General features: G+C 36.3%; 1 protein-coding gene across 1 annotated transcript; it reads left to right on the top strand.

Moving 5' to 3' along the window:
• The first annotated feature begins 81 nt into the window (after positions 1-81).
• Positions 82-26,601, top strand: LOC126828131 (copine-8). Its single transcript, XM_050557712.2, has 21 exons — positions 82-230; positions 5,866-5,976; positions 7,060-7,147; positions 7,578-7,681; positions 8,540-8,579; positions 9,187-9,263; positions 14,513-14,547; positions 15,703-15,731; positions 16,216-16,319; positions 17,165-17,269; positions 18,130-18,171; positions 18,387-18,462; positions 18,628-18,681; positions 19,502-19,563; positions 21,249-21,401; positions 21,960-22,032; positions 22,458-22,585; positions 23,749-23,851; positions 24,294-24,351; positions 25,591-25,664; positions 26,527-26,601. Exons 2-21 carry the CDS (start codon positions 5,909-5,911, stop codon positions 26,599-26,601), a joined length of 1,548 nt encoding a protein of 515 aa, XP_050413669.1. The 5' UTR covers positions 82-230; positions 5,866-5,908.
• Positions 26,602-27,028: the final 427 nt, after the last annotated feature.

Raw genomic sequence — 27,028 nt, 5'->3', positions numbered from 1 at the left:
CAAAATTATCATTCTCATCCCTGTTCCAGTAAATAGAGTTACCCCCCTTAGACCAAATTAAATAGAAAGTGGGAACGAGTAAAGACGTCATTCAGTGACAGTGGGAAAAGTACAGAAATAATATTCTGGAGGATTTACGCAATAGGACTAATATACGATATTTTGTAAGTTTAGTAGTGACATATAGCAAGATGTTTTGAAATAATCTGCACATAACCTGTTGGATATTGGTAAGTCTAAGTGGTAAATATAGAATTATGAATATTATTTTAATGTGACTGTTCATGTTCAGGTTCACACTATTTGTTAATTGTTATTCATTTTTTTGTTTTTTGTGCCTGTCATTAAAGGCTCAATACCAGTTCCACTCTTGTTGTAACTGAATAATATGTCCCAATCTTTATACTGGTCAACAAATTGTATTATTTTACAATATTCCAATTAATTGATGATACAAATTTCATCTGAAAATTACAATTTCATATTTTTAAGTAATATTTTTAAAATGTATTAAAATAAAGCCCTAAAATAAATGGTACATGTATCTATAAACAGTCCTGCCTTGTTAAAAAAATAACCCTTAATCCTATAATTCACTATTGCCAGTTGAGAAATTGGCATAAATATCATTTTCAACTTCAAATTCAAACGTTACAGAGGCCATTGTAGTGGCACAACTGTCGCCTAACTCTAAATATTCACGTTTAAATTAATGAAGCGTAGTTTTTGTCTGACGTTTACCGCCATCGAAATCCATTCATCGTTACAGTGCTTTAGATTGCCCTTTTGATTGGCTGTTATAAAAGCCTTATATTTAGCCCCGCCTTCATGATGACAGCGTATCGTTTAAAAAGATGGCGGTCTTAGTAACGGCTTAAAGCCTCGATTATAAAAACGACGATTTGTTCCTGTTTCAGGTAGGATTTTATGCTTAATTGTAGTTGGGTCTGGCAGAAATATTATAAATAACAATAATCAATCGTTGTTTTTATTAAAAATATTGTCAATTTTGTTTACAAATGCCGGGTGCGAATCGCTCCCGCATGTGCTACGTTGAAGGTAATGGCCTCATGTCTTATCACGAAACACGGAGGGTTGAGAGATTAAGGTTTGTTATCTAGTTTGAAGATAGCTATTCCATGGTGGGGAATAGGAAAACAAGGGAGGTAATTGTGTTATTATTTCCGGTGTGAAGATTTTTAAGTGTGAGGAAGATTACCTATGATCGTATAATAGTGAGTTGACAACCTATTGAGCAAAACACATAGAAATAATTATGTTTTGACTTTCTTAGAAATATGAAATTGTAACTTTAACACACCTAATTTAAAAAGTTGGAAAAATTCAACAAAATGATTTGAAAAGCCTGACGTAAAGCTTTTCAAATGTGACTTGGATTTAAAAATATTTTTGAACCCTTTGGACAAGTAAAATACATGTAGGATTTAATGGATAATATACACAACAGGTAAGACACCAACACATCTAGTACTTAGAATAAGGCTATTTTTTATTTTCTGGAGCTGTCAAGCCAGCAAGAGTGTTATTGTCCCTTTGAATTATACAATAACAATACAGAATTACACAAATACATGAGTATTGTAAAAAGAACAATATAAATACAAATACAAAAGGAGCCCCAAAATTTATACATATAAAGCATAAGCAGATAAATCTGACATACAAATTGCATTTGTGTGAGTGTGACGGACCGTGACCATGATCAGTTCTGTCATAATTGAGTCAATTAAGTGGCGTGGTTTTGATTCCCCGCTTGTACAGGACAATATGTAGGGTTGCCTGTCCAACCTCTTGGGTTTCACAGGGTCCTCCCATTTCTTCCACAGCTGAAGACCCGTAATACAAGTGAAATTATTGCATTGAAATTAAATTGAACCATATGTTATTCCAGCAATTCCTAGTGGATGTGTCGAGTGGAGTGGGCGGTGGGAGAGCTGTTAGTATAGTGAGTCAAAATGGGATTCTGGGGGCTTGTCCAAGGGACAATCATTTAAGGAGTTAAATCCCTTATATTTGCGACCTAGAAATTGACACAAATGGGTCGCAACGCATATAATAATGTAATATGAATGTACATAAATTGATTTACATTCGGTCGTTTCCGTTTACTCTAATTTCAAATCAGTTATGTTCGACGAAATATGCCATAAGTCTTAATTGAATGGCAACATCTAGCGTCTGGTTATTCCAGTCTACACCGATTATTGAGCATGCTCTCCCCCTGATCAGCAGTGACTAAGGATCACTGATAGGGATGACAATGAGCTTACGATATTAACTTTTTTCCATCTTCAAATTAAATACTAAAACATCTTTTTGAAGTATTATAAAAATAAATAAAGGTGTTTGAAGTATATCTAGACAAATATTTCCTATTTAGTGTAAATGAGTATATGATATGAGTAAAAGGCACCATTCTGCCCGGACCAGTTAACGCAGCAACGTCTTAAGACTTTCTGTAAACAATGCACACGAACCGTGTTTTGATGTCATTTTTGATAAAATACAGGTATTAGTTAAACATGCATTATGCAAGAGCAAAATCTGCTTATTACAAGTCTTTCTTTAGGCTTGAAATGTTATCTAAATTATCAATTAGACATTAATTAACTTATCCAGACCATAATAAACTCTCGATGTCAAGGCTAGCCTTCGATGTTAGCTGGATTAGATTCCTATATGCCGCTAACGGCCACTGATAATTAAATCAGAAAAAGTGGATAATCGAGACTATGCTGTTTATATTAATGATTTTAGTAATGATGACCGAGACTATGCAAAAATTTCACCCGCTTCTTTCTCAGCTCATAGTGGATCAATTTGACTGAAATTTCCAGCAAATTACCTTTACACTAACTAGTTTTTAACTATTATAGCGATAACTGCCATCGCTTTATCTTATCTCCCATAATGAATCTTTAAGCCTTTCACAATACCTGTGTAAAACAGATTGGCTTCTCATTATTCTGCATGTCTTGTGAGGAAGAATCAACCTTGATGTAAAAATGTTGAAATTTTTAAGTTTAAACTAAAAACCCATTGAATCTAAGAAGTAAAGAAACCATGTTATTAAATTGCTATCATACTGTTTTTGTTTTTTGGCTGTGGTGGCACAGTGGAAAAAGCACTGGCTCGCTAACCAGGAGGTATGGGTTTGATCCCGGTGTTGGCCAAAAAAAGTTATGCCAGTGTAGTTTCCCCTTGTCAGTAGTGCAGGGCGGAGGGTCTAACAAGGACAGTGTGATTGGATGGAAAACCAAAGGTCTTTTGTGCACGTTAAAGAACCCTTGACAGTAGGAATGCATTAAAGGACAAAATATCCCTCATAACACACTGTAGATATATCTGTTTTGATTAATCTATAGTCAATTCAGAAAAGTAGGATGTTAAACTCCGTTTCATTTCTTTGCTGTTTTTTTTTTTTTTTTTAGTTTTGTTTTCATCATGTGCTCATATTATTAATGAAATTATTATTATTAATTAACCAAAGCTTCTTCCTTTAAATTGCTTTTCATCTTGTTTTATTTATAGAAGTTTGTATTCTTCCCATAAATATTTCATGTACATGCATTATGTTTTCATCTTGTTTTATTTATAAAAGTTTGTATTCTTCCCTTAAATATTATATGTACATGCATTATGTTTTGTAAGAGGGGTTTATGGAAGACTATAGTTGTTTACAAACTGAATAAATTTAAATTGCCTCAATTAAAAAATAAAGTTTCTATTATAAGTGTTACTATAGTAACACGGACATAATAAAAAGAAGTAATCATGAAAAATAAAAATAAGGAAAAAAAAGACATGATAAACAGGACTATGAATCAGTCAAGTGACATTTATTATGCAAGATCATGATATCCTTGCAAAGCAAATATGTACAAAAGGGCTAAACCTTTTTGTTAAGACCAGCTCAATTTTCGTTAAGGTCGCTGCTCTATGTAAATAAGGTTAGGGCACGTGATTGTTGGCGAGATTGTAAGTTAGGGTAAGGGTAAGCATTAGGGCTAGGTCCAGGGTTAGGGTTAGGATTGGGATTAGCACTAGCCCTGTTTACATCTTGTGACCTTTGACCAAACTTGAAGTTGGCCTTATCAAATAGTTCTAACGGTACAAAATATATACAGGCCATAACAATATGATTTTCTGTTGTTCTGGATCACCAGTTAAAATTCTGCTTCTATTTCTTCTAGAAAGAGACTAATTTAAAAACCAAAAGTACTTGATTATGCTGTTCAAAAGCTTTTAGTTCCAAAATTTATAAGTTTTGAAATTTTAAACAAAAAATCTTTCATATGATTTAAGTGGCTATTTATTTGTTAAGACTAGGAAGAAATGAAAATTCAACAGGTTTGGCCTTAGCATTGACTATTTGATTGAATAGTTGTATAGGAAGAGCTATTTTCAAGGGCGTTGTGAACATACATGTACTTAATTCATCATTGAAGTTACCATCCACTGACTTTGTGTTTTGAACATTTAACGATGCCTTCCCATGTACAAATTTTGTGATTTGATGATATACTTGGGCTGAAAACATATTCAAACTAATTAATCAAAACTTTGCTTCAAATCCCTGGCAAAACATTGTATTGGAGAGGACATACCCAAGCTATAAACAAGCTATTTAAAGAAGCCATGTTTGTGTCATGTGACTTGGCGGTCGGGGAAACTAGTCAAGGCTGCAGAGTCGAAGAAAAATTCTTGGCATATTAAAGAGGATGTTGTCTTTAATCGCTGTCCATTTACAATAAATATCGAATCCTAAGTAAATTCTGGGATTACCCCTGTCCACTTCTTTTTCTGCTGTTTAGTCTCGGAATCTGTTGTATGTTTATTAAGTCTTTATATTTTTCCCCGTGTCCACTCACGATCATGTTAATCAACATCAAGCGCTTCCTAATGAACAGAGGTCAGACAATGTATGCGTCCAACCCTTGACGTCACTCAAGTAGTCAGCCCTAATCGTCAGATTGACAAATAGTGACACCTTCTCATTTTTGTCCTCTGTGCGCTCCATGGATGTTTTAAAGGGAATCCAGTATTTGTTGGCGAGATTGTAAGTTAGGGTTAGGGTAAGCATGCAGGTTAGGGTTAGGGTTGGGATTAGTGCTAGCCCTGTTTATATCTCGTGACCTATGACGAAAAATTGAGCTGGTCTTATCATTTAGCACTCACCATCAGATCAGGGTAAAATGATCCCAGGATCATTGGCGTACGAGCTGGGGGGGCAGCCGCCCCCCCATTTTGGGCACCAAATGCTGGGAAAATTTGGGCACACAATTGTACTTTGTAAAAGTTGTATAAAAAAATATTGTGTTCTTGAATGCGTCCAATTTAACAGCGAATTTAAATTCAGAGTGTCTATAGTTAGGCAATTAAATAGAAATCTTAAGACTTGAACCCTCTATTGTTTGGAGTACAGTAAGCGACAAATTACAGTTACCTAAACAACTGTTTTTAGTTGTGTATATTACAAGTAAATAAAATTTAGTTCTCTTTTATTGATGATTTAGAAATTAAGAACTTATTCATCGCAAAAGAGATATTATGATTATTATGTAACATACTAAAAACCTAACTACATTTTTGGGGCACCAACCACCACCGCCCCCCCCCCCCCAGTAAAAAATTTCCACGTACGCCTATGCCCAGGATCCCATTGCCATCAATTTTATTGACTCAATACACAAAAAACATGGTACCATTGTGATACTCATGATGTCTGTAAAGCATATTTTTTTTCAAATTTAAATATTAAACTTACTTTTCAGAATAAACAGAATTAAAAGATTTTTCAAATTTGAATATAAATGTGATTAAATCTGGGGTTTTTTTTTTCAGTTTCTGAGTTTTATAAAGAAAAAGAAAGATATTGAATTAGAAGATGAATTCGTTTGATCCAGGACGGGCGAGTGTGCCTGTAACACAGGTTGAAATCAGTGTATCCTGCAGGTAACATTAAAATTATACATACATGTATAACAAAATTATACATACAACAAAAGGGAAAAAATTGGGGATGCCAAAGTTCATATTTTGTCATTGATCCGGTACAGTAGAAAGCTTTTTAAACATACATTATACAAGAGCTAAATCTACCTATTGCGGGTCTTTCTTTAGGCCTGAAACATATCTAAATGATTAAAATAGAAATTAATTAACATATCCAGATCATAATCAACTCTCGATCCCATCGCAAGCCTGCAATATTTACTGGATTTGAATACATTTTGTGATGAATAATTTAACGTAAAAATAATCGAGAGTATGTTTTTTTATCATACCGACTTTATTAATGATGATCAAGGCTAGGCCTAAAATTCAATTGCTAATATCTAGCTTCAGAGTGGAGCAATTTGACTGAAATTTTCAGCATATTCCCTTTACATTATCTATTTTGTAACTGTTATAGCAAGAACTGTCAGCTCTTTAACTAATCTTCCATAATGCCCCTTTATTCAAATAGGGATATCTGGTCACCTTGCCCATTTTATCTCATACTAGAAGAATGCCCGGCTTCGCTCGGGAGTCATAACCCCGACACCGAAAGTGGTAGACTAACGCCACCTGGCCAATGTTACTCCCCGGTCCGAGCTACCCCTATACCCCAAATTTCAGACTCTGGGCAGACCTAGTGTAGCCGCCAACCCCGAACAGACAGACAAACAGACAGACAAACGACAGTCACAAATAATAGTATATATAATAATTGGTGTTTTTTTTGTATGTTCGAGGTTGACAGCTACACTCGAGCTGCCCCGATGTTGAAGCTTTGGGTGTAAGGACAAACAGACAGACAAACGACAGTCACAAATAATAGTATATATAATAATTGGTGTTTTTTTTGTATGTTCGAGGTTGACAGCTACACTCGAGCTGCCCCGATGTTGAAGCTTTGGGTGTAAGGGCAATTGGAATTGGGGATTAACATGTTCCTGATTGTTTCACACTACCACTTTCGGTTTCAGAGTTTATACTATTCCGCTTTTTTTGACTGGCAATTCATGTTTTTATTTGTTTTGGGTTATTTTTCAGAAATTTACGAGATATGGACACATTTTCTAAATCGGATCCATTGTGTGTTTTAAAGATGAGAGATTTTAGATCACAATCGTACAGAGAGGTAATTTCTGTGTTTTTTTAAATTTTTATAATTTTGAATCTTCGTTCTGGTTTTACTTTACAGAATGGGAGGGTGTCATTAATTTAACTGGTGTGGTTTCGATTCCCCGGTTGTCATGACAAGGAGTAGGGAGGTGGGTTTTCTCCCAGTCCACAGGTTTCCTTCCACTGCTGATCGAAGACCCCTACATGCAAGCGAATTATTGAAATAAAATTGAATCATGTTAGTCCCAAAATGACCTAGTTTGTGCTGAGTGGACGTTAAACCCCATGTCTCTCTCTCTTGTGTTTTTTAATGTGTTCAATCGCTAAATGCCACTCAAAGATTATGAAATTACTAAATGATCGGGAGGTTTGTACCCATTTTTGCTGTAAATTCTAATTCTTCTGCAAAATAGATTGGGATAATAATGAATATTTTTTTTTTGTAGGTTGGAAGAACAGAACAAATAAAAGACACATTAAATCCTGATTTTGTTAAAAAATTTATTGTGCAATATTTTTTTGAAGAAAGACAGTTATTGAGATTTGAACTGTAAGTAATTTTAAAAATACAAAACTTTATCTGATTTATATACAAAACAAGGAGAAAATTTAAAGTTTCCTATTGATTGAATTCAGTTTGGAAGGTGTTAGTATTTTGGTTCACTCAATCTTGGTGGGGTTGGATGGCCAAATGGTTAGCATATGTGCGCTATATCATAAGGTCTGTCATTGAGTCAGCTGGCATGGTTTTGATTCCCTGGTTGTAAGTGACAAAGAGTAAGGTCGTCTGTCCAACCTCGTGGGTTTTCTCTAGGTCCTCCAGTTTCCACCCTCTGCTAAAGACCCCTACGCACAAGCGAATTATTGAAATAAAATTGAACCATATGTTAGTCACGAAATGACCTAGTTTGAGTTGAGTGGACGTGAAACCCCAATTCTCTCTCTCTTTCATTTCGGTACAGAAAAGTAGGATGATAAACGCTATTTAATTTCATATCTACCACACACATTTATTCGGTCTGTCAATCAGTGTAAAAGCATGAGCTTGATCCCTTGCTTCTCCAGTTTCCTTCCACTGTGTATTATTAAAATAAAAATAAGTTTTTGTAAGTGGCATTCATCTGGATTTACGGCTTGATTTCCCCTTGTCAGTGGTGCATAATGCAAAACCTAACATGGACAGCAGTCTAGTCATTTGGATAGGACAAAAATCTGAGGTAAAAGATCACTTTGCAGTTGGGATTCGATATAAGAATAGGCCACAGGCAAAATTTTCCTTATAGCTCAATGTATGGTGTATGTCTGTCGGAGTAGAACAGTAGGACGTTAAACCCCATTTCATTTCATTTGTGTAAGTGGCATAGTAATTCTAGATATTTATTCTTTGTTATCATGACTTTTTTTTCAGGTATGATGTAGATTCACATAGTGTGAGACTGGATGATCATGTAAGTTGCTGAATTAAAGTTGTATTATAAAAGACTTAGATAGAAAGCTGGGCCCTTATTCACGAAAACTTAAACTAAGTTACAACCAAAATTTTAAGAAATACTGCAACTTCATTGGATATATGCAAATTGATTTTACTGGTCAGCCAATCGAATTGCAGTATTTCTTAAAATTTCGCTTGTATCTTAGTTTAAGTTTTCGTGAATAAGGGCCCTGATCGTTCTTGCTAGTGTTGACAAGACATTAGAGAGATAGGAAATGGATTTAACGACAACTCAACACAAACTAGGTCATTTCGGGACTAACACATGGTTCAAATGATTTTCCATAATTCTCTTGCATGTAGGGTTCTATAGCTGTGGAAGTAAGCTGAAGGACCTGATTAAAACCCACAAGGTTGGACAGGCGACTCTGTCAAGTACACGAGGGGTATCCAACCTACAATAGTTGACTCAATGACAGACTTTATAATCATGCATTCATGCATTCAGTCAGCCATCCACCACCACCAGTACCCCCCCCCCCCTTCTCACAGCACTGACGAGACGTTAACATCCAGTCCATTTTACATTATCTTTAAGTAAGAACCATCCAAATATTTTGCAGGATTTTCTCGGCTGTTTAGACATTAGTCTTGGAGAAGTAGTAAATTCTTCTGGCGGAAGAGTTGAAAAACCTTTAAAGTAAGTTTGTTTTTTTCACCCATTTTTTGAATATTTATATTTATTTTGACAGGATTACCTTGGAATCTACGAAGCTTCTCTAGGAGAATTAGTCAGTGCCCAAGGATGTATGAACAAACCCTTAAAGTAAGGTGATATTTGTGTATTTATATAAGGATAGGGATTATCTAAAAGGTAATGATAAATGGCGACCATTTTGAGAGTAAAAATTAGAACCAGCCTCACTAATCTGGAGCTTCTGAGCTTCATTTTGGAGTTGTCTAAGAAATATCGGAAGTATCAATCCTCGTCTACCTCTTGTCAGTATTGCAGGAGGGGGGAGAGTCATGCAAGTAAAAGCATCTAGTTAATCGGATAGGACAAAAACACAGTTGGCTTTTGGTGAAGAGTAAGTCAAAATGTCCCTCATATCACACTGCATGGAGTACGCCTATCTTGTAACATGGATGGGAAATCTTCCTTTGTTCTTTTCGTTGAATAAGCAGATTGTTTTCCCTCTAGTAGATTGGGTGGAGCTTAGCCGTGCAATAACTAGACATGTTCAATGTTATTGCACACTTTTGTTGGTTTACACTAGTTTTAGTAGAAATCATATAGAGAAGTGGGGTGGGTTTTCTGTGCAATAACAACAAGCATGTTGAGCAGGTGTCAATGTTAAGTCATTTATAGCACGCTTCATTCATTAACAGGTTTAACCCCTCGGCCTTTGGCCTCTGGTTAAACCTGTTAACTCACGAAAGCCGTGCTATAAATATAACTTCAATGGCCTCATTGGTGCAGAAAAGGAGGATGTCAAACCTCGTTTAATTTCATTTTAAACGACTGAATGGTCAAAACATATAAATATTGTTATATATATGTGGGATAGGTGCTAAAAATACAATAATAATTTTGAAAAAGTGAATGGAGTTATGCATTTTGAATAAAGCTATACGTATATTTGCATGTGTAAACTCCCAAGTTCCTTGCATGTTGCCAAGTAGTAACCTGTTACAGATTAGTCGTCATCTTCTGTATAATCGAGCCTGGTTCCAATGTATCATTCGTGTAAACTCCCAAGTTCCTTGCATGTTGCCAAGTAGTAACCTGTTACAGATTAGTCGTCATCTTCTGTATAATCGAGCCTGGTTTCAATGTATCATTCGTGGTCCCTAAGGGAGGCTTGGGTGTAGTGTGGTGTGTGTGTGTGGGGGGGGGGGGGAGCTTGGCACATATCCTTGGAAGTATAATATATGGGGGTCTTACTGTAATGTGGTATGTGTATGATGTTTGGGGGTCTTACTGTAATGTAGCTTGTGTATGATGTATGGGGGTCTTACTGTAATGTAGCTTGTGTATGATGTATGGGGGTCTTACTGTAATGTAGCTTGTGTATGATGTATGAGGGTCTTACTGTATCGTAGCTTGTGTATGATGTATGAGGGTCTTACTGTAACGTGGCCTGTGTATGATGTATGGGGGCGGAGGGTCTTACTGTAATGTGTATGATGTATGGGGGTCTTACTGTAATGTAGCTTGTGTATGATGTATGGGGGTCTTACTGTAATGTGGCTTGTGTATGATATATAAAGGTCTTGCTGTAATGTGGCTTGTGTATGATACATGAGGGTCTTGCTGTAATGTGGCTGTAACGGTGGCTAAGTGAGTAAGACACTGGCGCGCTAGCCTGAAAGTTGTGGGTTCGCTCCCTGTAGTGGCCGAGAAAGTTAATAGGGATTTTCCAGTGTGGCTTCCCCTTGTCAGTAGTGCAGAACTGAGGGTACATGCACATAAAAGATCCCTTAGCAGTTGGAATTCAGTATAAGAGTAGGCCATAGCCGCGCTATCTGGGCAAAATTCCCTCATAGCACACTCTATGTTGTATGCCCGTCTTCATTAACCCAGTCGGAGTAGGATGTTAAACCCCATTTAATTTTGTCAGCACAATGTGGATTTAGTCAGTACACCTAAGTTCACTGGGGTTTTTTTTTGTGGTATCCATTATTTCTGTATACAACATTCAGTGTCAATTAGATCTGATAGATTTTGATCTTTTTTTGTCTCCGTCCATGAATAAAGAAACATATAATAAAAGTGAAGCTGATCGTGATATGCTGCTCGTGTTTACCTGTGTGAATTTTTGGATTTTTATGTTATTTATATACAATTTTGATGTGCCATTTTTTGTATGGACATTTTAGGACTACTGTCGACACATTGTGGGAGGTAATTTTTTTAACTTTTTGTGTGAAATTTGCGAAATTTTTGCAAGATTTGTGTGTCTACGGATTTTTAATAGTGATCATTCAGGTGTGACAATGACTGTGTCAGTGGTTACCAATCAGTAATGTCGCTGAAGTAGTCCAGAGACTTCTTGATACAATTTTCTTTAAACATACATTATATGCAAGATCTAAATCTGTCTATTGCAGGTCTTTCTTTAGGCCTGAAATGTTATATAAACTATTAATTGGACATTTATTAACAAAACAAGACCATAATCGACTCTCGATGGCATCGGATCCTCGAGATTTTAACTAAATTGAAACGGTTCGCCATTTAAAAATTTAATTTAAAAATGGGAAAGCGAGGCTAAGTCCCGATTATATCAGTGCCCTGGTTACCACTGTGCACACATCTTGTCAAAACTACAAACAATGATAACTTGGCTGAGATTGAAGTAATTTGAATGAAATTTTCAATATTTTCTTTTTATATCATCTATTTTTGAATTATTATAGCAAGAATGACCAACTCTTTATTAAACTCTTAACTAATGTATCTTTAAGTAACATTTTCTCCGAAAATAAATTGAGCTTTCTAAAAAAAATGCTATAATGAGTCTAGTTAAATGCACGAAACGGGGCTGTTCTGCGGGGGGAAAGGCGTCAGGCTAAGCTTTGAAATCGAATCCCTGTCCATACAACAACTAGAATCGTCTGTAAACCAAACGACCGTACTGTCAATCACAACAATCTTCGTGTACCAAAGATTGATAATGATGCTAAAATTAAAAAATTTCATCTCTCTCCTGAATATGCGATCGGTTAACAACAAAGCAACTGAAATAAATGACTTAATTTGTGAATCAAAAGTTGATGCTCTTGCTATTACCGAAACTTGGCTTGGTATTGACAGTGACGATCATACTATCTCTGATCTTGTTCCGAAAGGATATCATATAAAGAACATAAACCCCCATACTAGGGGTGGCGGCGTAGCTCTAATTTACAAAGGCAGTATTAAAGTCTCTGTCCAGAAAAACATGAAACTATCCTCATTTGAATACATTGACTGTATTTTATCTGTCAGTCGGAGTAAACACAGGTTAATAACAATATACAGACCCCCAGTTAAAGTAGCATGAACAATTGTTTCTTGAAGACTTTAGTCTACTCCTTGAACAGGGGCTGATACAAATTGGTTCCCATACTGTCTGTTTGGTTGAATCCGCTCGAAATATTGGTGTACTTTTTGACGATTATATGTTCATGAATGCTTAAATTAACAATATCTGTCAACTCTGTATATTACCATCTAAGAAACATTAGTAGAATTAGGTCAACCCTTACTATTGATGCCATTAAAACTGTTGTAAACTCCCTTATAGTAACATCAAGATTAGATAATTACAACTCACTTTTAGCAGGAATCCCACATGTTTTAATTAATAAACTACAAATCGTACAAAATAGTGCAGCAAGGCTTTTCACCAGATCAAAGTTTAAAGAGCAGTAGTTGAGTTACACTGGCTACCTATTTATTTTAGAATTCAATATAAAATCATTCTTTTACTTTTTAAATGTCTTAATGGCCTTGCACCTCTTTACTTACGAGATTTACTTGAATTATATACATCGTCCCGAACACTTCGTTCCTCCTCCGATGCATTAATTTTATGTTCTAAACGATCAAGACTCAAAACAATTGGTGATAGGACTTTTATTGCAGCAGGAGCACCAATTGCATGGAATAAGCTTTGATTTTCTATCAGAAATGCTGTTTGTCTCTTGCTGTTTTGAAAAAAATCTTTCAAAGCTTTTTTATTTAAAGAAGTCTTTAGCTTATACTGAATTTGTGTTAATCTCTCAGTAATCTTTTATTTGACTGACTTCTGTTGTCTTGTTTTATACCTTTATTTATAATATCTTCATAATTTGTTGCTTAATAATTAATTTATGATTATATTTTTCTTTGTCTGTGATACTGCTTTGTAATAATTTATGTTTTGTAAAGCACATTTGAAAATGCACCAAAATTAATAATATAGAATATCATTTAAATACCAAAGTGAACATAGAGGTGAATTTATTTAAACTTTCAAATACATTCATAAGTTTCGGCTTGTTTTCAAATGGGGGGGGGGATGGCCGAATGGTTAGCATGTGCACATTGTATCATAAGATCTGTCATTGAGTCAACTGGTGTGGTTTCGATTCCCCGGTTGTACGTGACAAGGAGTAGGGTCGCCTGTCCAACCTTGTGGGTTGTCTCCGGTTTTCTCCCACGGCTAAAGACCCCTGTGCACAAACGAATTATTGAAATTAAATTGAACCATATGTTATTCACGAAATGACCTAATGAGTATGGTTCATGCTCAGTGATTTGGCCGAGAAAAAAATGCACAATTTTCGAGTCGGATTTTAACTTGTCATTAGTGGATGTTAAACCCGATTTCTCTCAATCTCTCTGTTTTCAAATCAAAATGAATATTGTTTTAAAACAATGTAGAATTTGACTAGAACAGTAGGACGTTAATACACTCTATCTGATTTCCTTTTTCCTCCCACCTATAAGACACGCTAAGTGGGTAAGACGCTGGCTCGCTGAGAAAGTTCAATCAGATTTTCCAGCGTGGTTCGGCCTTGTCAGTGATGCTGGACGAAGGGCCTGACAAGGACAGCTGTCTAGTTATTCGGATAGGATGAAAAACCGATGTCCTGTGTACACATTGCCATGCACGTAAAATATCCCATGGCATTTGGAATTCGATATAAGAGTAGGCTGTAGCGCTGTTGTCCGGGCAAAATTTCCCTCATAGCACACTGTATGGCGTATACCCGTCTTCATTAGCCCAGGTTAGGAGCAGAACAGTAGGACGTTAAACCCCATTTCATTTCATTTCATTGTAAGACATATTTTAACAGAGCTTCTAATAAAGGTGAGTGAGCTCTAAATCATTTGATCCTTCAAATACAACCCCACTCTACCCGGCAAAATTGAAGTTCCGGTTTGTTTTTTCATGGTGTTTCCTTTTCCTTTCGTTTTAGGGGTAAAGGTCATGGGAATTTTGGAACCATCAGCAGTAAGTATCAAGACTTTATTTTGTTTTTAATTATTTTCAAAAGTAAAAGAACTTGTTAGTATGTGTGAACACCTCCAATGAACAGTGTCATTTCCTGCTTCCACCATCGGCCAAATTTCTAAAGATTCTCATTGTGGATCCTTTAAATTGATATTTGTATTAAGTTAAAGTGACATTATGGGAGATTAGATAAAGAGCTGACAGTTCTCACTATAATAGTTGAAACATAGATAATGAAAAGAGAATTGAAAATTTCAGTCAAATTACTTCACTCTTAGCCAACCTGTTGTCGATACAAATGAAATGAAATGAAATGGGGTTTAACGTCCTACTGTTCTGCTCCTAAACTGGGGTAATGAAGATGGGCATACGCCATACAGTGTGCTATGAGGGAAATTTTGCCTGGGGAGCGGCGCTACGGCCTACTCTTATATCGAATTCCAACTGCCAAGGGATCTTTTACGTGCACGCCAATATGTACACGGGACCTCGGTTTTTCGTCCCATCCGAACAACTAGACAGCTCTCCTTGTCAGGCCCTCCATCCTGCATCACTGACAAGGGGAAACCACGCCTGAAAATCTGGATGAACTTTCTCGGCCAATGCAGGGATCGAACACCCGACCTCCAGGCTAGCGAGCCAGCGTCTTACCCACTTAGCCACGTGATCCCCTGTTGTCGATACAATTATAGCTTAGCCTGGACTGTGATTACTAATGTTGTCACAATAATAAACAAAGTCTTGATTACTAAACCCCATTTCTCTCTCTCCCCCCTGGCAAGAAAAGAGGGTCCTGTTGTCTGCAATTGGCCACACCTTAAAGATCCCCTGACAGTTGAAAAATGAAGTAAGAGTTGACCGTACTGCATCTGTCTTGGGGGAAAATTTGGCTCATGATGCACTTCCTGGTAATTACCGATGGATTTAATTTTATTTCTGTTAAAATGTTTTACAGTATCTTGACATGGAATTGGCTATTTTATCTCACATGCCTCACATATTCCGCTCAAAGTTTAGAATTTTTATAACTTATAGCGGATAACCTGGTGCTTCCAACCCTGAATAGACAGATAGACAGACAAACAAACGACAGTCACAAATTAGTATAAATTCAGTTTATAGCCGTTAATATATTTGTATGTTTATATTTTCCAGTACGAGTTGAAGAGGTCAGTACAAACAAGGTAAGACTGTATTTATTTAATGAAAATTAATTTTTAATTGAGATATATTGTTACACACGTGAATATCAATAACTTTTTATTAAGAACAAATTACCTAGGTATGCAGTTGGAGATGAAATAATTAATAATTGAAGTGTATTGCTATGATCATATATATTGAAATGTGGAGACAGAAGCTTTTCTGTTGCTGCTCCTAAACTGTGGAACAGTCCACCATCAAGTATTAAGAATGCAAATCACTGTGTAAATACGAATATCCATTTTCATGTTTATTATCTTTTTAAAAAAACGTATTCCCATCCGCTAAATATCACAGGCTAGCGATGGCATCGAGAGTTGATTATGGTCTGGATAAGTTAATTAATGTATACTAATTTATATAACATTTCAGGCCTAAAGAGAGACCTGCAATAGACAGATTTACCTCTGTATAATGTATGTTTAATTGTATATATAATAATTTCTTCTGATTTATGTCTTTCAGGATGAAATCACCATGCAGTTTAAAGCAACCAATCTAGATAAAAAGGATTTCTTTGGAAAATCTGACCCGTTTTTAGTTTTTTACAGAGCAAATGAAGATCAAAGGTATTTAGGTTTATAACTAAATGATTTTACAGGGGGGTTGGATGGTCTAAGGGGGGGTTAATGTCCATCAACGTGGGGGGGGGGGGGTAGATGGCCGAATGGTTAGCATGTGCGCGCTGTATCATGAGGCCTGTCACTGAGTCAACTGATGTGGTTTCGAATCCCCAGCTGTACGTGACAAGGAGTAGGGTTGTCTGTCCAACCTCATAGGTTTTCTCCGGGTCCTCCGGTTTCCTCCCACTGCTAAAGACCCCTACGCGCAGGCGAATTATTGAAATAAAATTGAACCATATGTTAACCCCAAAATGACCTAGTCTGTGCCTAGTGAACGTTAAACCCCATTTCTCTCTCACATACAGAAAGGGAGCATGTTTCAGGAAGAACGTATGACTCAGGGTTCGTGTAGAATCTCCACGTGAACACGTACATCATTTCGTTAGTCCATGTTAGAAATGAAATGAGCTGACTGAGCAAATAATTACGGGCTTATGCCATACAGTGTGCTATTTTGCCCAGACAGCTGCGCTTCGGCCTATTCTTATATCAAATTCCAACAAGAAAGAGTTCTTTTACGTGGTGGAACCAGGCCAGAAAACCTTAAGGAACTTTCTCGAGCAACATGATAAGCAAACATGGTTAGCGAGCCAAAGTCTTACTCACTGAGCCACCATGGCTCCTAATCCATCTTTGAGGGGTCACTTGACCTATTTTAGCCCTTGCTATGAAATGAAATGGGGTTTAACGTCCTACTGTTAGTCCTTTCTATACATGGTTTGATAAGTTTTTGAACCTATGAAATTGTTTGATTTATAATTTGTTAAAATGAAGATGTCATTTGTTTTAAGTTTTACTATTTGTCACAAAACGGAAGTAGTAAAGAATAATTTGAATCCAACTTGGCGACCATTTTGTGTTTCACTACAAGCCTTATGTAATGGTGATAAAGACAGGTTAGTAACTAATTACAAATTGATAATCTTTATGTTGGGGGTGGGAAGGAGGGGAGAGAGAGGGCAGTGAAGTGTAGGTTGGTACTAACTAATTACAAATTGATAATTTTTGTTTTGTGTGTTTTGGTGGGTGGGGAGGGAGGGCAGTGCAGTGTAAGTTGGTAATAACTAATTACAAATTGATAATCTTTGTGTTAGGGGGAAGGAGGGGATGAGGGAAACACTACTTTAAAAGTTTGTGTCCGCATACCTTTTATCTTTTCAAAGTAGTGAAGCTTTACAGTTATGCTAATATTTTCAGATATATATATATATATAATTCTAATTAATAATGGTTGGAGCGTGCGAGCTGTATCATAAGGTCTGTCATTGAGTCAGCTGGCGTGGTTTCGATTCCCCGGTTGTATGTGACAAGGAGTTGGGTCGCCTGTCCAACCTTGTGGGTTTTCGCTGGCTCCTCCGGTTCCCTCCCACTGCTAAAGACCCCTACGCACAAGCAAATTTTTTTAAATAAAATTGAACCATATGTTGATCCCAAAATGACCTAGTTTGTGTCGAGTGGACGTTAAACCCCATTGCTCTCTCTCTAATTAATAATGAAATCATAGTCAACGGCTTGGATTCAAAGGAGCACCATCTAAAATTTCTAGATGGGTGTTTGTTTTGTTATTTCATCTGCTGAAGATTTCAATTCATCTGTGTAAATACTGAACGGAATTGAACCATTTGTGGATTGATATTCCTTTTAGAAATTTAACTTTCACAATATAGTAGTTTACGAGAGATTCAAAATTCTTTGAATCACAGTCAGCAGTTTGTCTCATTTGACTTTTATTGTAATTTTGATTATTGATTTGTAGATCGGTGAAAGTAGAATGCTATGATTGGAATAGTAATGGATCGTGAGTATTTGAATTTGTTATTCTTAAGCAAATGCATTAACATCTAAAACATTAATGACAATTGAAAAAAAAAAAGTTTTTTTTTAAGTTCAGGGTTTAAATGTTTAGGGTTTGTATTAGTGTGATTTTATAGCCACTACCTTAAAGAATAAGTGATTCTCCATGTAGCTTTCAAAGACCAATGGATGATTGTTTTGTTTTTTCATATATTTCAGGCATGAGATTATTGGAGAATTTATATCCAATGTACGAGAATTAGAAAAAGGTCCAGGGACACATAATGTTTATCAAGTGAGTTTTGAAATGCAATATTCGTCTAAACTACTGAAATAAGGCTACTTACCATCATAAATCTACTAATGAATACTAATTAATATTAAATACTAATTTTTGATGAATACTAATTTATTACAAATAATTAATGAATACTAATTATTGGAAATATTTTTATTTTAGGTTGTAAATACCAAAAAAAAAGCCAAAAAGAAAAGTTACCAGGATTCCGGACAGGTAAGTCCTTCAGTGTCTAACATTACTGTGGACAACAAAAAATCACAAAATAGCCGTTTTATACTTAATCTGAATGTCCAATTTATATTAGCTGTGGCAATCCCAAAGTGTTTTCTAATATTAAATAAATAGTGCATATACATGTACACTTGAATAACCGAGGGTGCGGGGGGGGTCTACTGGTTTAACGCGCGCGCATGATATCATTATGTCTGTCATTGGGTCAGTTGGCATGGTGTTGACTACTTGCTTGTATGTGCCCAGGAGTAGGATCCCCTGTCCAAACTTGTGGGTTTTCTCCGGGTCCTCCAGTTTCCTTCCACTGCTAAAAACCTCTACGTGCAAGCGAATTATTGAAATAAAATTGAGAAGAATCTAGTTGTTTGGATGGTCCAAAATTCTGTAGGGGGGTTGGATGGCCGAATGGTTAACACTGTATCATAAGGCCTGTCATTGAGTCAACTGGCGTGGTTTCGAATCCCCGGTTGTACGTGACAAGGAGTAGGATCGCCTGTCCAACCTCATGGGTTTTCTCTGGGTCCTCCGGTTTCCTCCCACTTGATAGTTGGCATTTAACAATGAGAAGACGAAAATGTTGCTGTCAGTAGTAGAAAAGGGGACTTAGGTCTTTATATCATCCAAATAACTAGACAAACATTCCTCATCAGCCACACAGACCCACTGACAGATAGGAACTAAACTTGATCCCTGCCGAACACTGGACTCTCAGGTACACTAATTACACAACTACTGCGACTCCCTATAACTTTTATTTGTTAAGACATCAAGTTACTGATGATTGTCGTGTTTATATTTTCAGGTTCACCTGATTAGTTCAAAAGTTACTCCAGTGTATTCCTTCTTAGACTATATCAAGGGAGGGTGAGTAGTTATACATCTTCTTAGACTATATCAAGGGAAGGTGAGTAGTTATACATCTTCTTAGACTATATCAAACGAGGGTGAGTAGATATACATCTCTCAAGTCTGGAAACAACAGTACTAGTTCCTGTGGCCTGTTTCACGAAATCTTAACTAAAGATAAAATCCAAATTTTAGTAGATACTTCAATTTTGATTGGCTAAGGACTAAAATCAATTTAATATTGTCTAATCAAATTACTAAAATTTGGATTTTATCTTAGTTAAAATTTCATGAAACAGGCCCCTGTAATATAAATACCTGACATTTCATATCAATCTCAATTCCAGAGATATCTTTACCCTTCGTTTATCTCTGGTAAAACTCACCGGCCATTAATCAGCATGAAATCAGTTCTTAAGCTCTGCCCCCAGTGGCTACTGATTGGCAGGATTTGTTAAAATGAAATGGTAACGATTTCTCAACAATTAGGCATCAATTGATTGCATGAGTTACATATTAATCCTCCTTGGAACATTTTCCACATCTTGACATCAAAAGTTCTTTCGAAAACAGCCAATGTGATCATTAACTGAGAACTATTTTTATGGCACAATATCAGTGATTTAGCTAAATATGTGAAATTGCTAAAGAGTTTGAACCGCCATCTTGGATCTTTGTGAAGTGACTGATGGAAGGATACATCATGTGACATTGAAAATGGCCGGCGAGTTTTACCAGACATAAGCAGAATGCAAACTTATCTCTGGGATTGACATTGATTTTGTATGGAACATGTATTATTAAAGCACTAATAAAAAGACAAATTTGAATACAAGACATACATCCAATGAAATGTACTTGACAAAGCCTCAATTTGTGTCTGTCAATGTCTGTGACAGGTGTCTTACTTCTAGGCTTGGGTATTCTCTGTAAATGCATTGCCATATCAACAGTCACCAGATTAACTGTGCCTGACAATGTCTGTATTTTCACCTGACAATGTCTGTATTTTCACCTGAAAATATCTGTATTTTCACCTGACAATATCTGTATTTGGATAATGTCTTTGTTTGTACCTGTCTGTGACAGGTGTCTTATTTCCAGGCTTGGTTCTCATTTGAGCTGCATTTGTTGGTCTTGACTGTCTAGCATGGAATTTATTGGCACTAATTTTACATTTCTTCTTCCGCTCATTGGGCATGTAACTTTAGAAATAGGTTGTGATAGTGGCTGAATGAGTAACGCGCTGATTCACTTAATTTGATCCAAATGTTTGCTGAGAAAGTTCCTCAGACTTTTTCAGTGTGATCCCCACTTGTCATTGGTGTAGGACAGAGAACCTGACAAAAAACAGTGTCAAGTTATTCAGATGGGACGAAATACTGAGGTCCCATCTACACATTGGCGTGCACGTAAAAGTTCCCTTGACAGTTGGAATTAGATGAAAAGTAGGCTGTAGCGACACTGCCCGGGCAAAATTTCCCTCATAGCACACTGTATGGTATATGCCTGCCTTCATTAGCCCTGTCGGAGCAAAACATAGGATGTTTAATTCCCTTTTGTTTCATTTAATTTCATTTCTTCATTAGCCCAGCTGGAGCAGAACGGTAGTTTCGTTTCATTTCATTTCATTTCAACTTTAGAAATAAGAAAAATACTGTGTTAATTCCTTTCAATTCCAATCCATTTCTATATTTCTTCAGGATGCAGATGAATTTTACAGTGGCTATAGATTTTACAGCATCTAATGGTCATCCACGGCAGCCATCGTCATTACATTTTATAAATCCACAACAACCCAATCAATATGCTGCTGCTATACAAGCAGTCGGGGAAATTGTACAAGATTATGACAGGTGATTATTGAGAATTTATATATTTCGATTTAAACAGTATTTTATTTATAATTTATATATTTAAACAGTATTTTATTTATAATTTATATATTTAGATTTACCTAAACAGTATTGTATTCATAAACGAATGGGATTGAGCAAGTGTGCTATGAGGGAAATTTTGCCCAGGCAGCGGCACTATAGCCTACTCTTACATCGAATTCCAACTGTCAAGGGATCTTTTACGTGCATGCTAATGTATACACGGGACCTTGGTTTTTCGTCCTATCTGAACGATTAGACAACTCTCCTTGTCAGGCCCTCCGTTCTGCACCACTGACAAGGGGAAACCACATCGGAAAATCCTGATGAACTTTCTCTGCCAATACAGGGATCGAACATGGAAACAATATAACTATCATTGGGCAAAAATGGATAACAACCGTATTAGGGGAAAACCAAATGCCGATCTCAAAGACTGGTTGATTGTGTTTGGTGATTCTGTCCCTTGATTGATATTGCCGACGTCTAACCTTTGTTACAGTGTAATGGTAATATCATTTATATCTTGTTTTTCAGTGATAAATTATTTCCAGTTTTAGGATTTGGTGCCAGATTACCGGATGGTAAAGTTCATCATGAATTCGCTGTGGTAAGTCAGATTTTTGAATAATTTAATTGTTTGTTTACCCAAACAAGGGTTTAGGATTATTGACGAATTTATGCCATACCCCATGATGATATGTCAAGCCTACACCATGATGTATACCTCCCCCTCCTCCTACCATCAACGTGAATTATCCCCTCCCTCCCTCTCTGCTATAATTTATTATACAGACCCAGCCCCCATGATGTGTCAAGCCGCCACCATGATGTTCACCCCCTCCTCCTCCTACCCTAACCATCTATTATCTCCCCCCCACCCCTCCCCTATGATTTATTACACAGACCCGGCCCCCATGAAATGTCAAAGTTATTCACCATAAAGTATAATATTTGAATATTTATCAGTGATATATTAGAAAGTATAAATATTTATCTGTAATATACAAATGTTTAGATATTTTTTATTTGCAGAATTTCAACCCTAACAATCCGTACTGTAGCGGTGTAGATGGTATTTTACAAGTGTATCATAATTGTCTTCCACAAGTGGAATTATACGGACCAACTAACTTCTCCCCAGTTATAAATCATGTGGCAAGGTTAGTTATATCTTCACATGGTGGGATGAAAAACCGAAGTCCTGTGTACACATTCCGTGCACGTAAAAGATCCCTTGGCAGTTGGAATTCGATATAAGAGTAGGCTGTAGTGCTGCTGTCCGGGCAAAATTTCCCCTATAGCACACTGTATGGTGTATGCCCATCTTCATTAGCCCAGTTCGGTGCAGAACAGTAGGACGTTAAACCCCATTTCATTTATCAGTCTGCTCCGGGCTCATTAGAAAAAATATAAAATTGATTACATTGGCTAAGTATTTTATCATTAGTAACCACTCGGTTATCAGTTCTAGCATGCAAAGCAATCACTCTATTGTTTCTTTTGTTTGTCATAATACTGTAAAACATGAAATTATTGCGACATGAAATTATTGCGAGTTGGGGTGGTGAAACATAATTGCGACATAAAATTATTGCGAATTTCTATAGTGGGGAAAAAATTATTGCGACATGAAATTTTGTCATTTTGAGGTGACAGTCGGCTCTTCAAAACATCGGTTGATTGGTGATCATTAGTAACAGTAAATAAACAACTATTGAGGATTATGGCTTTGAGTCTGTATTCAACAGATCAAAGAAAATTAAATACCTGTTATCAAACTCAATTTTTAAATAATTATTGTTAAATTAAATCCCTTGATTAACTCCAAGCTGACGAGCGACTATAAAACACATGGCATGCGACATTTTTATTACTTTCAAAATGGCGATATTGGTACTTATTGGGACTCTTTCTTGTGAAGAGTAATGAAGGGGGGGATAATTCAATATGGCCGACATTTCAACGAATTTTCACAAAATTATTGCGAACATGAAATTATTGCGAGAGGGCCTCGCTCGCAATTTTTGCAATAATTTCATGCTCGCAATAATTTCATGTTTTACAGTATATCAATATATCAGTGTAGTAATATATTATATTAATACAAACACTCTCAATAAACATTAGCCAATGAAATGATCAGTTCAATAAACATTAGCCAATGAAATGATCAGTTCAATAAACATTGAAATGATCAGTTCAATCGATGTATAATTAAGCTGTGCTAAGATTGATTCAGTCGGAGTTCACCAATGTAAGCTCCCTTGCAAAGCCACTGAAAGAATAAAAAAGTATATTAGATTGTTACATGTTTATATTTCAGATTTGCTGCACCAATACGAGATGGATCAAGTTATTTTGTGTTGTTGATAATAACTGATGGTGTTATAACAGACATGCCACAAACTGTGAAATCTATTGTAGAGGTAATCTTATCTTTTATCTATTTTACTTAAAGGGAAAGTTCCTTGTCCAACTTTGTAGGTTTTCTCAAATTCCTCCGGTTCCTCCCACTGCTAAAATAAAAACAGCAAGCAAGCAAATTATTGAAATAAATTTGAATTATATGTTAGTCCCAAAATTACCTAATTTGTGTTGAGTGGACATTAAACACTTTAAAATATTTGGGATAATGCTAAAGATTGGCATCCATTTGGAAAACAATCTTCCTACTCTAAAGTGCACAAAATGAGTTAAAATTGTCAGGCAAGCAAAATTTTGAAATTTAAAACCATGTGCAATCTAAACTGATTGGTCCAAAATCTATTCACCAAGATTGTTATTATAGCACATGGTATTTTAAAAAAATGCAATGGCCAGATTTCTCCTTTAATTGTCAAAAATGTTATTTTATTTTGCTTTTTTTAGGCATCAAGTCTTCCTATGTCTATAATTATTGTTGGTGTTGGAAATGCTGATTTTGAAGGTAAACAAATATTGTCAAAGTTTCAATTAGTTGTCTTTTTTCCTCTCAGAAGCCAGTGAATGGTGTGGAAAGTCATTCCTTTATAAACAAATTATGAAGACTTTATTTAAACATACATTATGCAAGAGCTAAATCTGCAAATTACACATCTTTCTATAGGCCTGAAATGTTATCTAAATGATTAATTAGATATTAATTAACTTACCCAGACCATAATCAACTATCGATGGCATCGCTAGCCTACGATATTTACTGGATTAGATTCATATCTGCTGCACAACGCTCACTGAAAATTAAATCAAAAAATGGATAATCAAGACTATGTTTTTTTTACTGTACTGACTTTAGTAATGATGATCGAGGCTAGGCCAAAATTGAATCGCTAAATTCTTGGTTCAGAGTGGATCAATTTGACTGAAATTTTCAGCAAATTCCCTTTACATTATCTATTACATTATCTATTACATTATCTATTAACTATTATAGTGAAAACTGCCAGCCCTTTATCTAATCTCCCATAATGTATCTTTAAATACTTGAATGCATATTTGAAACAAAAATGTTATTCATAATTATTAATATTTTATAAACTTTCCATGAATACAACCTAATAATATGCAATAATTATGAAAGTTTTAGTTAGCTTTGATCAGTATGCAGATAGTTTCAATGAATTCAGTATTTCATCTTTGATACTTTACACCCACGGTATGTAAGTGAGGAGAGCCATGATGCTGGAAATCGATTCTTTGATAAACAAAATATTATAAATGAAATGAAATGGGGTTTAACGTCCTACTTTTCTGCTCTATACTGGGCTAATAAAGACGGGCATACGCCATACAGTGTGCTATGAGGGATATTTTGCCTAAGCAGCGGCACTGTGGCCCACTCTTATTCAAGGGATCTTTTATGTGCACCCCAATGTATCAAAGAACCTCGATTTTTCGGCTCATCTGAACGACTAGAGAGCTGTCTTTGTCATGCCCTCCATCCTGCACCACTGACAAGGGAAAACCACGCTGGAAAATCCCACTGAACTTTCTCAGCCAATGCAGGGGTCGAACACGCGACCTCCAATCTAGCAAGCTAACGTTATACCCACTTATCCACTGTGGCTCCACAAGACATTATAACTGCAAAACAAGCCTAACAAACACAGTGAATAATAATAATAACAATTTTTTAAAGCACAGTGAATAGAAATGTATTATTTTTTTTATATATATTTTTTTAAAGCTATGGATGAATTAGATTCTGATAATAAAAGATTAGGTTACAACGGAAAATATGCTGAACAAGACATAGTACAGGTGGGTTGTTTTACTAAATTGGATCAAGGTCATCAAGCGATTAAGGCACAACAGTTTTGACTAATATCCCAGTGTGGTTGAAGAAGTATCTTTAGGATTTGTCAAGCCCAGTATCACAGTTTAACTTGGTACCTGGTTTGACTTGCGCCTGTCCAACCTTGTGGGTTTTCTCCGAGTCCTCCGGTTTCCTCCCACTGCTAAAGACCTCTTTGAGCAAGCGAATTATTGAAATAAAAAATTAAAACCATATGTTAGTCCCGAAATGACCTAGTTTGTGTCAAGTGGACCTTAAACCCAATTTCTCTCTCTCTCTCTCTCTCTGGTTTGACTTGGTACCTGGTTTGACTTGGTTCATTTTTGTATTACTTGTCAAAAAGTTGACCCTTGATATTTTTACTAGTAAAACATGTAAATAATTTTGAAACCGAATACCAAATTAAAGATTAGGCTTTGAAAAGCTCTCTAGTGGCGGATTTGATAATGGCGATTAACAAACGGTCAAGTAAGATGATAAGGCATTACTTGACTGCTAAAAACTAGGTTCTATGTGAAAACAGAAAAACAGAGATCTGTTGAATGGTACTAGGCAAGGTCCAGAGGTAATCTGTAAATTCTGATGTTTATATGTAGTTCCTTTAGGAACTGTCTCTGATCGGAAGATGTCCGCTGACAGTTCCTATTATAGCTGCAATATAAATATACTACCTCTGGTCTAAGGCTATTTTGGAATCCTTATCGACTATTTGTCACCCTGATTCTTCTTTGTTTGCCAAAGGAATCATTTCTTGCCACAGCTGACACACATTTATAATAATTTAACACTATTTTCAAGTAGAATTTTACAATGTATTTTGTATTGTAGTTTGTGCCGTTCCGTGAGTTCATTGGTGGTAAATACGGCAATAATATACAGATCCTAATGTATTTTGTATTGTAGTTTGTGCCGTTCCGTGAGTTTATTGGTGGTAAATATGGTAATAATCTACAGATGAGTAAAGGATATCTAGCGAAAGAAGTTTTAGCAGAAATACCAGATCAAGTTACGCGATATATGAAGAGGAGAGGAATTGTACCTAAACCTCCACCCCCTTACCAACCACCAGCACATGGAGCACCAGTGCCTAATGCAGCTCCTGCAGGTGCTCAAGCTGCCCCTCCCCAATACAACCAAAGCCCTGCTCAAGCTGCCCCTCCCCAATACAACCAAAGCCCTGCTGCTGCTCCTCCCCAATATAACCAGAACTCTGCTAATGTTCCCCCTTACCCCTCGCCAGGGGGATACCCTAACCAAAACCCAGCCAGTGTTCCCCCTTACCCGTCTCAAGGGGGATACCCTAACCAAAACCCTGCCAGTGTTCCCCCTT

This window comes from Patella vulgata, chromosome 7 (genome assembly GCF_932274485.2).
Source record: "Patella vulgata chromosome 7, xgPatVulg1.2, whole genome shotgun sequence".
NCBI lineage: Eukaryota > Metazoa > Mollusca > Gastropoda > Patellidae > Patella > Patella vulgata.
This window is presented reverse-complemented; position numbering and strand designations above follow the sequence as displayed.

Bases quoted from the DNA above. Each gene is read 5' to 3' on its own strand.
- LOC126828131 (XM_050557712.2), top strand. From the start codon at position 5,909: ATGAATTCGTTTGATCCAGGACGGGCGAGTGTGCCTGTAACACAGGTT. The intron at 5,977-7,059 runs GTAACATTAAAA...GTTATTTTTCAG, and splicing joins GAAATCAGTGTATCCTGCAG to AAATTTACGAGATATGGACA. The intron at 18,682-19,501 runs GTAAGTCCTTCA...TTATATTTTCAG, and splicing joins GTTACCAGGATTCCGGACAG to GTTCACCTGATTAGTTCAAA.